This window comes from Bufo bufo, chromosome 4, assembly GCF_905171765.1.
Source record: "Bufo bufo chromosome 4, aBufBuf1.1, whole genome shotgun sequence".
Classification (NCBI taxonomy): domain Eukaryota; kingdom Metazoa; phylum Chordata; class Amphibia; order Anura; family Bufonidae; genus Bufo; species Bufo bufo.
Window position 1 is genome coordinate 286,770,753 of NC_053392.1, and position 12,510 is coordinate 286,783,262.

Below are 12,510 nucleotides of genomic sequence, written 5' to 3' on the forward strand. Positions count from 1 at the left end.
TGTAACACGATTGTGAATACCAGATATTACTATGATTTCAATTTTTCCCATCGGAAAAAGCTGAAGAAGCATTTTGGGCGTCAATATTTCCAGCCATTAAGTGGCTGCCCATAAACATTCTTGTGGGCACAAAATACTTGGTGGCTGGAATTTTTCCAAGATGTTGCTAATCTTCCTGAGCTAACCACAGAATAACTGAAGGGTGAAAAGAGCTTGCTGGAAATGCATCTCCCCTCAAACCTAAAGTATTTACGGATACAGGAGCGTTTTTAGACTATTTTCTCCACATGTTACAGCATTTTAAAATAATGATATCCTAAATCTACCCACAAGACTTCATAATGAGAAAGCAGAATTACACTTAAATTTATACCAATTATTAAAAATAAAAATATCACATTTACATGTAAAACTCAAAAAATTTGAATATCGTACAAAAGTCCATTTATTTCAATAATGCTAATTAAAAGGAATTGCATTAAAGCAGCTTAAAATTAGAATATAGTGAAAAGGTTCAATAGTCTAGGCTCAAAGTGTCACACTCTAGTCAGCTAAATAATCCATACCCCCTGAGCAAAGGGGACCTCAAAATTGTGACTTTGGGGTTTCATAAGCTGTAAGCCATAATCATCCAAATTATAACAAATAAAGGCTTGAAATATCTCACTTTGCATGTAATGAGTCTATCTCATAGGTTAGTTTCACATTTTAAGTTGCATTACTGAAATAAATGAACTTTGCCCGATATTCTAATTTTTTGAGTTTCACCTGTATCGTTAGACCCTTTACTCACTAAGATGAGGCAATTTTAACAGTTAAGGCCTCATGCACACGGCCATTGTTTTGGTTATAAGGGGAAATAGCATTCTGAATACAGAATGCATAGTAAAAAAGCGCTGGAGCGGTTATAAAAAATAAATAAATTTAACTCACCTTAATCCACTTGCTCACGCAGCCCGGCTTCTCTTCTGTCTTCATCTTAGCTGTGTGCAGGAACAGGACCTGTGGTGACGTCACTCCGGTCATCACATGATCCATCACCATGGTAAAAGATCATGTGACGGACCATGTGATGACCGGAGTGACATCACCACAGGTTCTTTTCCTGCACACAGCTAAGATGAAGACAGAAGAGATGCCGGCTGCTCAAGCAAGTGGATTAAGGTGAGTTAAATAATTTAATTTTTTTTTAATAACCCCTCCAGCGCTATTTTAGTATGCATTCTGTATTCAGAATGCTATTATTTTCCCTTATAACCATGTTATAAGGGGAAATAATACAATCTACAGAACACCGATCCCAAGCCCGAACTTCTGTGCGTGCAAAACGCATTACAATGTTTTGCACTCGCGCGAAAAAAATAAATAAAATCGCACATGTTCCCGCAACGCACCTTTTCCCAAAACGCCCGTGTGAAAGAGGCCTTTAGGTGCTGTGGTTACTTCTGACAGCATCTAAGGATTTGAACGACTGCAATCAGGCTGTTGAAAGGCTTGTCAGATGAGCTGGCACCCGCAAGATCCTGTGCCATCACTATATCATAACAACGGTTTGTGAGAACCGCCCACACAGCGCTGTAGTCTGGTGAGAGTTAAGATCTTGAGTTTGACGCTACAAGCTTGACACAGCGGTGTTTGGAGATCTTCTGCAGACCCACTCGGGCTTCCAGTTTGGATGGCGTGCCACCATACTCACCTTGTACTTACAGCATCTAGTGAAGGTACACCTAAAGAGACATTTTACACACCCAGTAAACCACACAGATAATAGTAATGTAAAACTGCTTTATTAATAGCAGCTTGTACAGTACATTTTAATAAATATTGTTCCCATCACTTAATGAGGTCTTTATGACAAGGACAGAAGAATCCCTGAAGAATCACATAGAACTGGACAGATTTGGAAATTATAGAAGCTGGAATTAATTCTTTTTGGGAAAGGACGCCTTCACAATCTCAAACAAAGCGTAACCAGTTCCTGGAGAGAGAAAGAAAAAAGATTTTAGAATTTATTTCACAACAAAATACAAGTTAGTTATGAATGGAACACCTAGTTGTAAATGGGAATTCAGAGGTAAGAGGAACCACATGCTGGCATTCATTGTAGGTAAAACTGATTTCTAACGGTGGGAAAATGATATGCAAGCTGACTGGTCCAGAATGCTGAATGACAGACAGGAGATGGAGAACAAGTCGTCAACCATGAGACTATCATTTCGGGGATGGAAGGTACCTACACATGCCCACATTGAAACTGTTAGCCCTTTTGATCTGGCTTTAAAACACTGCTTATTTTAGCAAATCTTAATCCCTTACCGACATCCGCTGTACATGTACAGAAAAAGTCGGGTCTTTAAAGGCGTATTCTGGTTATAACAAGTTATAACCTATCCACAGGGCAGGGCATAACTTTCAGATTTGTGGAGAGTGTGAAGTTCAAATCACCTCCTTCCCATATTAAAAAAAAATAAAAAAATTAATAAAGATCCCTGGCATCACAGCATCTCAAAATGCCCGAACTATTAAAGGGGTTGTCCGGGTTCAAAGCTGAACCCGGACATACCTCCATTTTCACCCCGGCAGCCCCCCTGACAGGAGGATCGGAGCAGTTCATGCTCCGATGCTCTCCTTTGCCCTGCGCTAAATCGCACAGGGCAAAGGCATTTTTTGGAGATCTGGTGACGTGCCGGGGCTCTCCATGGGGCTGCCAGGAAGCACGGTGACGTCAGTAAAACGGCTAGGGCAGCGCTAAAGCCCGCCCATCAGAGCCGGTGAAGTTACCGAACACACTGCCGGGCGGAAGTTTCCGCCCGGCAGTGTGTTATTAAAAAAAAAAAAAAAAAACACCACAAAAGAACCCGTGCCCTGCGCGATTTAGCACAGGTCAAGGGAGCGCATCGGAGCACAAGATGCTCCGATGCTAGCCTTAGGGGGGCTGCCTGGGTGAAAAATAAGGGTATGTCCGGGTTCAGCTCTGAACCCAGACAACCCCTTTAAAATATAAATGTATTCATCCATATGGTGGACGCCTTTACAGGAGGGGAGGAAGTTTCAAAACGACCGATTCACCTTCCTAAAAAGTTTGTGATAAAAAAAAAGCTATACCCAGCCCAAAAATATATAAAAACTATAGATTGTCCCACAAAAAAAAACTAATGTAAAAATATTAAAAAAAAGGTGGGGTCAGAATATGGCGATTCAAAGAAAAAAAAAATTAAAATTAAAATAATTCCTCCCGCAGCCCCACACCGATTGGTAGCATGCCCTAAATGTTCTCTCTCAGCAGCGGACTTTTACCATTGCATGTGGCAATGCCCCTCAAGCATTTCTTTCTGGGCAAACATAATAGCTTATATCTGAGAGATCTGGGGGGTTGAATTACCATTGCAGCCCAAGGTCTTATTGTTTTACGCGGCCCCTGAGGCTGGTTCCTTCCCATTATTTGTGGTGGCGTTGCTTCTGGTGGCGTTGCTTCTGGTGGCAAAGCGAACGCTGCTCCAGTTGGCTTTATATATGCATCATGATAGAACGTATGCCCTGCAACATAAGGTTACCAAAAGGGCCCCTTTTTTCAAAAAAATGGAAGAAGTTTATAATAGCGTCTCACGACAGGGAAGCCATTAACCTTATTGCAACACCGTTTAAATACACAAAATGGTACCTAAAGGCCAAAGGTTGGGCACTTTAAAGGTGTGTTGATTTTCTTGGAGACACACTTGACTGGCGATCTATTAGAGTGTTGGTGGTGTGAGATCATTGGCATGTGGCATGTTATTTGTCAATCTGTGGATCCTGGCGATATGGACAGCGAAAAGCTAGTCCACACGTCTATGTAATAGTATTGTATATGGAAAATTCAATAAACAAATTTACAAAATAAAAATAAAAAATTCCAGTTATTTTTATAAAAACAAGAGAAAAAAAAAAAAAAAAAAAAAAAAAAAAGAGTATAAAAATGTGGTATTGCTGTAATTGTACTGACCCAGAGAATGAAGGTAATAGGACAGTTTTATCACATCGGGAATGCCGTAAAAATTCTACCCCACTTTTATTTATTTTTTACTAGCCTCTCTCTATATCATAACCAATATTAAGTGGTGCCATTAGAAAGTATAACTTTGCCCACAAAAAACAAGCCTTCATACCTCCATGTAAGGCTGAAATGATTACTCAAATGAATCGATTAACTCGACTCAAAAAAATAATATCTGATGATTCGTTTGTGCCATGTGACCACGGAGTCTGAGTGAAGAGCTTGCCATTAGTCACACTCCGCAATCACCCGCCAGCCCTGGATCCTGATGTACACACATCGTCAGGACATGATGATATGTCCTGATGCTGTGTGACGTCAGGTTCCAGTGCAGCGCATGAAGAGGAGGGTGGAAGATCTCTGGAGTGTCAGCAGCACCCCTACAGGAAAGGTAAGTATTTTAGTTCACTGGCGCTGCGGCTAAGCACTGATGGCTAGGAGGGGGGAGTGGGGGAACTGATGGCAGTGGGGGAAGCTGGTGGCATTGGAGGGGGGGAGCTGATGGCACTGGGAGGGAAAGCAACTGATGAGCAAAGTAAAGAAAGGCTGGGCGGCACAACCTAAATCCCCTGGTCGATCCCCGCAGCCTTAGCAAGCAACACAGGTGCAGGAGGTACAAATGTGATCAGATGGAACTGCCAAACAGGTGGTGCAATGCCAAAAAAGCCAATAGCCACAAATTCCAAGGATAGGAGAAGATAATAGGCGGCACTCACCCAGCAGTACGTACAAAATTCCTTTATTTCATCCGGGATACAGGTAAGATGGCGGACGGTCATCAAGCATGCACAGCGGCAACAGCCTGAAGAAGCACAGTCTTGTGCGAAACAGCCGCCGCCGATGTGCATGCTTGATGACCGTCCGCCCCTGTATGCCCCGACCGGCATCTTACCTGTATGCCGGATGAAATAAAGGAATTTTGTACATACTCCTGGGTGAGTGCCACCTATTATCTTCTCCTATCTTTGGAATTAGGGGAAGCAACTGATGACATGGGGAAGCTGGTGGCACTGGGGGAGGAGCTGGTGGCATTGGAGAGGGAGCGACTAATGGCAGTGGGGCTGATGAGTTTTTATATAAAATGTTTTTAAATTTGTTTTTTTATTATTAGAGTACTCGATTAATCGTTGGATTAATCTGTAGAATACTTTACTACTACAATAATCGATAGCTGCAGCCCTACCTCCATGTGAGGGGAAAAATAAAAATTTTATGGTGCCGGGAAGGAAAAGGAAAACCTCTGCATTCACAAAAAGGTCAAACTATATCTTATCAACGTGGTAATCCACAGCATAGCAGGTTATCAATAAGTGCCCATGCTGCGAGTGGGACAACACAAACATTATATTGGTGGCTTTGTATGGATGGGATTCAGGACGTTTTAAATAGATTAAAAGGAGCAGCAGACAGCAACTCCTAAAAGTGGCCATCCACCTTCAATAGCTGTCGGCCAAGTGCCACCTCTCCCGACTCCCCCATGCATACACAATCTAAGTTTGGTCAAGCATGTACATGTGGTCAATAGAAGAGAGGAGAAAGCTACTACTTGACACCTCTTGTAGCAGCATATCTCCTGTGAGAACAAAACGATCAGGCGAAAAAATAAAAATTCGTTTCACACAATCCTTCTGCCCCACCACATCATCTGTCAGAAGAGAGTCAGGAGCCCACCATACACATTCGACTGCAGTTCTCAGCTGGTGTAGCCAACAATATATGCACAGGGATTTTAGACTGCTCTCAGTTTCGTAGTGGGTTTTACCTACACAATACCTTCTAGAAACAGGGACTGGACACTAACCAAGTAGAAGGTTTATATAATGGAGTTAAAAGGGTTTTGCCATCTCAGACAATGGGGGCATATCGCTAGAATATGCCCCCATTGTCTGATAGGTGTGGGTCCCACCTCTGGGACCCCCACCTACAAGGAGAACGCAGAGGCAAAATGAACGTAGGCCGCACTGCACATGAGCCCTCCTTTCATTTTTATAGGGCGGGCGAAAATAGCCGAGCTGGCTCAGGCATTTCAGTCTACCCCATAGAAATGAATGGGAGCAGGGGCCGCGCGTGCGCGGTGCGCTCCCATTCACTTCTATGGGAGCAGTGCTTGCTGGAGGACAGACCCTGGGTAAGCAGGGGTCCCCCAGCCACAGCTCTCCCCGCTCTGTTCTCGTTGTAGGTGCGGGCCCAGAGGTGGGACCTGCACCTATCATCAGACAATGGGGGCAAATCCTAGCTATATGCCCCCATTGTATGTGAGGGTAATACCCCTTTAAGATCACAACTGAGAACATAATGTCACTTACCGAAGATTGTAATGCCCATGGTCAGCCTGTACAACAGAACATCCCCAGTCCCTGCCTTTAGATGAACTGGAATGCCATTATCCTCCTGCAGGGGAAAAGATGGGGGAATTTATCACAAGGTGAAATTGTGAAGTCAGTTGAAGTCTTGAGTCTGCGTTGCAGGGATTTGCACCAAATGTGATGCATCTTAAAACATAACACTTGTAAAAATGAAATGCGATGACCTCTCTAGACACCACCGCATATGCGAGTAAAATGGCATTTTGCAACAAAATTTACAGTTGACAGTTCTGGCGCACTCCTTATTGATTCCTCCATGTTGACTCTGTACTCCAGGCTGTCACTCATGACACTTCATAATTATAAAGGTCCACTTTGGGAAACTTTTAGTAGGTCTCATTGGCTATCATGGGGAGGTCAACTACTGGAAGCCCCACAAAGAATGGTCACCAGTTGGGATTATATCTCTTGGTAAGGAACTAAGATCGGACTATAAAACCTTCAAGATTATTGGGTTATTCACTAATTCGCCAAAAGTATGTGAACAATCTTCCCAATGATGAAGTTTAGGTGTTTCAGCCACACACTGCAGAAAGGTATATAAAATCAAGCACACTTCTCCATAGACAGGGCAGCGTGGTGGCTCCGTGGTTAGCACTGGTGCCCGGTATGTTCTCCTTGCGTTTGCGTGGGTCTCCTCTGGTTTCCTCCCACACTCCAAAGACTTAGATTGCGAGCTCCGTTGGGAGACAGCGAGTCATGATAATGCCTGTATAGCACTATATAAGTGAGCAAGATAAATAAATAGGCAAGATGTGGCACGATCACTGGATGCCAACTTTGCCACAAGTCTGTATAATTTATGATCTGTTCAATCTGCTCAGCTCAACTGTAAATACTATTACTTTGAAGCTGGAGTGTCTAGAAGCAACAGCCCACAAATGCACTTTTGGCTGAATGGTGACAAATTATTACAGAAGAGTGGAGACCGTTATAGCTGCAAAATGCGGCCCAACTCTGTAAGGCTACTTTCACACTAGCGTTTTGGCTTTCCGTTTGAGAGATCCGTTCAGGGCTCTCACAAGCGGTCCAAAACGGATCAGTTTTGCCCTAATGCATTCTGAATGGAAAAGGATCCGCTCAGAATGCATTAGTTTGCCTCCGATCAGTCTCCATTCTGCTTTGGAGGCGGACACCAAAACACTGCCTGCACTGAGCCAAACTAATCCGTCCTGACACACAATGTAAGTCAATGGGGACGGATCAGTTTTCTCTGACACAATATGGCACAAAAGAAAATGGATCCGTCCCCCATTGACTTTCAATAGTGTTGTAAGACGGATCCATCTTGGCTGTGTTAAAGATAATACAAACTGATCCGTTCTGAACGGAGGCATGCGGTTGTATTTTCTGAACGGCTCAGTCTGTGCAGATCCATGACGGTCCGCACCAAACGTGAGTGTGTAGTAGCCTAATATAGCCCATGGTTTTGGAATGGGATGTCCAACAAATAGTTGTGATGGTCAGGTGTCCAATACGTTTGGCCATCTAGTATATATGCAGATAGATAGAAACTAATCAATGCAAGTTACACTCAACTCAGAAATGCTGTCATTACCTGAAATAGCTTCTGCTTTTCCGCTACTTTGTTCTGGAGTGACCTCCTGGAGGAGCTGCTGATGGTCCGCTGAGAAATCTGACGGAGGGCCTGAAACATAAGACTCAAGTCAAAATGCTGAACTCTCTCAAAGGGTGAGAGCAACCCCATCCCTTCATTGTATCTCCTATACACGGCCCAAACACTTCAGTCAATTTGGTTGCTACCCAAAAGGTTGGCGTTGAACCTTGCATAGCTGACCACCCTTTTCCTTGCTTGTTAAACATGATGTCCATACTGAACCTTGTGCCAGAAAACACCCAATTCCCACGTTTCCTCTGCCTAGTGAGTGGTCATCCCTGGAAACTCTTTTCCATTAAATGGTTTCCCTTTACATTACAGACTATGCACCCAATAGGCAGGTAGCTCATTATTCTTAAAACGTGGACTCCTGAATGGATGTAAAACTAGTTCTGTACCTCTGAACACGATGTGTTGCTAAATATACTCACTACATGTATAGTCCTGAAACCAATCAGCGCATTTACAACGTCTTAGTCGTACATTTTGTGTATTTTGGACCTGTGCCTGCATACTGAATGTAGGTTAGTAAGAAACAGGGAGAAGGGCTGCATGGTCAGACTACACAGGGTTTGTTTGTCGTCTGTAACCACGGAGACTGGCAGGTCAGCACAGAAGTTGTTTTTCTAGCTCCCAGCGTATGTGCCAAATAGGGATGAGCGAACTTGTGTTTCAAGTTCGGCGTACATAGTTCCATTATGGATTCCGCTACCACGGACCATAAGTTATAGTTCACCCATAACAGAATTCTTAGATAACCAAAACCTTGTACGCCAAACTTAAAACACAAGTTTGCTCATGCCTAGTGCCAAATGTAAACACAGACCTACCCATCAATGTACTGTGATGGTCAGAGGTGGCAATAATGCCTGTACAAGCATATTACTCCCTGGAAAAAGTCTAAGGCGTACCAATACGCCTTAGACTTTTCCCCTCACATTCATCAGTGCAGGGCGCGCTGTGAACGGCACGGGCAGCGCAGCGATGCTGCCTGTGCCCGAAATGACCAATAGCAAAGGTCCATACAGTAAGGAGCTTTGCTATTGGTTGGTATGGGCGGGCGCCGGAGCGATACAGCGCCCTGCAGCTGAGGAAGTCGGCAGGAGGAGGGGCCGGCTACCTGGAGTTTCTACAGCAAGGAGAGCAGGCGCGCTGGACAAGGACCCCGGGAAACATGGCGGCAGGGGAGCTGAAGAGGACTCCTCAGAGGTGACAAACAGCCCAGGACATCAACGTGACAGCAGTGTGTGATGTATGTAGTGAAGTGTATGCAGGCCAATATAGCCAAGTGATAAAGTACAGGGTTAAATCCACCATATTGGACTGGACTTTATCACTTGGCTATAATTGCCTGATGTTCTTTAGATTAGTAATGGTTCCCCCGCATAAATATCCACCTTTTAGGCCACGTTCACACCAGCGCTATTTATTTCGGTTGTTCTGCTCCGTTGGATGAGAAGAGCAACAAAAATAACAGAAGTGCTGGATCGGGCACGTAAGGCTGGGTTTTTGTGATACATTAACCAATGCCTCAGACAGATGCCATACTGTGGCATCAGTCACTAAAAAAGCATAGTGTACCACGTTTTTTCCATCCTGCAAAGTTCAGGGGAGAAAAATAAATAAAACACAACACACACAACATGTAGGCCTAACTGACAGGGAAGTAGCTGAACAGACTCCGCCGACTATGATGGGATCCGTTCAGGATCTGTGTTTTTACCAGACAAATAGGTCCTGCATATAAGGCTTTTTTGTCTGGTCTTTCAATATCTCCTAACGGAGTCTCCAACGCAGATGTGAGCAAGTGTAGGCCTACGTATTACGTATTTGAATTACCGCAACTTTCCTACTCCTCCTCGGGTAAAAATACTCCTCAAAAATGGTCAGGAGTATTTTACTCTTCTGGGAAAAGCATAGTGCGACCTCTGGTGACGGTCATATTGAATGAAGCTAAAGGAGGCATTTTCCCCATGACATTATACACTGCTCGTTTCCAGGGGTTATGGCCACCACCGCCCGGGTGGATCTTGGGATCCCTAAGGCTGGATATGCACCTGCACTTTATGTAATTTGTACTTACCTTTTGTGCTGAATGGGCTTTTTTATAGGATATTTTACAAGTATATTTTAGCTATCTATGCTCTTGTACTTATGATATACCCCTGTATCATCAATATAATGCATTTTATGTAACCGATACTTACATCTTGTGGTTAATGGGCCTTTTTTTTTTTACATTCAGGTGGTCCAATAAGTATACTATAGCCATTTGTGCTATTCCCCTGATATAAATGCCCTGTACTACCTATATAATGTTGTCACCAATAGAGGAAATGACTGATATGTACGGAGTACGACATTTGACCAGCCCCTTCATGTACTGTGTGGATTTCTAAATGTTTTTTAATACTTTCATGTGATATTAATAAAGATAGATATTTTTTAACTATATACTTGGTTTTGACTATTTGATGATCTGGGCATACACATTTATCTGATAGGTGATATAGTAGTGTCTATGTGGCCCTCATAGGTTATTTACTATGATCAAAGACCATAAATCCATGTCAAGCCGAACCTGAAGATGCATAGACATCACCACAACAGACATGGGGGTTGTTATTTCACTCACCACCCCAGCCTAAGCCACTGCCCGTCCGCTCCACGGGATCACAGACAGTGCCGCCGATGCCCGTCCGCTCCACGGGATCACAGACAGTGCCGCCGATGCCCGTCCGCTCCACGGGATCACAGACAGTACCGCCGATTCGGTATGCGAATACATTGAGACGCGGCTGTGCATTGCAGATATTGGAACGCCGAGGTGAACGACACGAGCGCGGTAGATATATCACTAACTGTGAGTTGTAACATCAACATGTGTATTCTATTGTGCAGTGATTTGTACTGATGATGTAACGGGGTGTGTTTTTTATGTGGGGGGTATATATATGCCTACCAGAATGTATGTCATTAGGCTTGATAAAGACTGGTGAACAGTCGAAACGTTGCCGATTGTGTCTCGAGGTACGAATAAAGAATCTCTGTTTTGATATTGCGGAATGCTGCCGGAGCCATCTTCTTTTCTACAAGTACCGCCGATGCCCGTCCGCTCCACGGGATCACAGACAGTACCGCCGATGCCCGTCCGCTCCACGGGATCACAGACAGTACCGCCGATGCCCGTCCGCTCCACGGGATCACAGACAGTACCGCCGATGCCCGTCCGCTCCACGGGATCACAGACAGTACCGCCGATGCCCGTCCGCTCCACGGGATCACAGACAGTACCGCCGATGCCCGTCCGCTCCACGGGATCACAGACAGTACCGCCGATGCCCGTCCGCTCCACGGGATCACAGACAGTACCGCCGATGCCCGTCCGCTCCACGGGATCACAGACAGTACCGCCGATGCCCGTCCGCTCCACGGGATCACAGACAGTACCGCCGATGCCCGTCCGCTCCACGGGATCACAGACAGTACCGCCGATGCCCGTCCGCTCCACGGGATCACAGACAGTACCGCCGATGCCCGTCCGCTCCACGGGATCACAGACAGTACCGCCGATGCCCGTCCGCTCCACGGGATCACAGACAGTACCGCCGATGCCCGTCTCCTCCACGGGATCACAGACAGTACGCCCGCTCCACAGGATCACAGACAGTACGCCCGCTGCCTGTGTACTCATGGTCAGTACTGCTAGATGGCAGAACTGCAGGAACCACTCTGGATGTAGAGAGATGCAGGAACTGGCAGGAGTCATAAGTGACTAAACATAATGAGTGAAAAATTCAGCAAACGCTCAGCCCATACAGAACACACGCAGGCCTACAAACATACAGATGAGGGTATAAGGCTTCCTCCAGAAGATGAAGGTGACATTGACAGCAGCAGTGCCAGGAAGTGCTAAGTGCACGTACACATTACATGCCCGCAGCATGCACATGGACACAAGTTCTACATACAGAGCACAGTCCATGTGTAGACGAGGCAGCTGCCCATGCCCTGTGTACCGGCTGGTAATAGCCGCTCGGTTACCTGGAGGTGACGGAACATGATGCCGCTTCTGACTCACTCTCCCCTGTGCGACTCCTATAAAAGGACAAGGACACCGGATAACCGGAAGAGGAAGTGGAATCGAGCCGGAAAAGCGCACTAAACCACGTGGTACCGGAGTAGGGCGGGGCTACAGGTGCCCGGGTCATATACAGAGCGCGTATTTAGAGGGCATGTTCAGTACTAGTACATTGTAAATCCGCCGGTGTATGTACGGGGCGTTATGGTGATAGGGGCGGGCCGGCCAGCTCCCAGACTCTAACTCTCTCGTTACGTCTGCTGCTGCAGTATTATATTGTGCCCCTTTCACAGTAGTTATGCCTACATTGTGCCCCTTTCACAGTAGTTATGCCTACATTGTGCCCCTTTCATTGTAGATATGCCCACATTGTGCTCCTTTCACTGTAGTTATGCCTACATTGTGCCCCTTT

The 12,510-nt window shown here is 45.3% G+C and overlaps 1 protein-coding gene across 1 annotated transcript; it reads right to left on the reverse strand.

Annotated features, from left to right (window-relative positions):
* Positions 1 to 1,768: 1,768 nt before the first annotated feature.
* On the reverse strand, positions 1,769 to 12,184 carry LOC120998129 (cytochrome c oxidase subunit 7A2, mitochondrial). Its single transcript, XM_040428659.1, has 4 exons — positions 12,062 to 12,184; positions 7,958 to 8,047; positions 6,340 to 6,424; positions 1,769 to 1,978 (listed from the first exon to the last, which is right to left on the reverse strand). The coding sequence occupies exons 1-4, from the start codon at positions 12,077 to 12,079 to the stop codon at positions 1,923 to 1,925; spliced, it is 249 nt and encodes an 82-aa protein (XP_040284593.1). The 5' UTR covers positions 12,080 to 12,184; the 3' UTR covers positions 1,769 to 1,922.
* Positions 12,185 to 12,510: the final 326 nt, after the last annotated feature.

What these genes read in the sequence shown, in the direction of transcription:
- LOC120998129 (XM_040428659.1), bottom strand. An exon ending in AAAAGCAGAAGCTATTTCAG is followed by an intron (nt 6,425 to 7,957) that starts GTAATGACAGCA and finishes TTTCCCCTGCAG; the next exon opens with GAGGATAATGGCATTCCAGT. An exon ending in CATGGGCATTACAATCTTCG is followed by an intron (nt 1,979 to 6,339) that starts GTAAGTGACATT and finishes TTCTCTCTCCAG; the next exon opens with GAACTGGTTACGCTTTGTTT.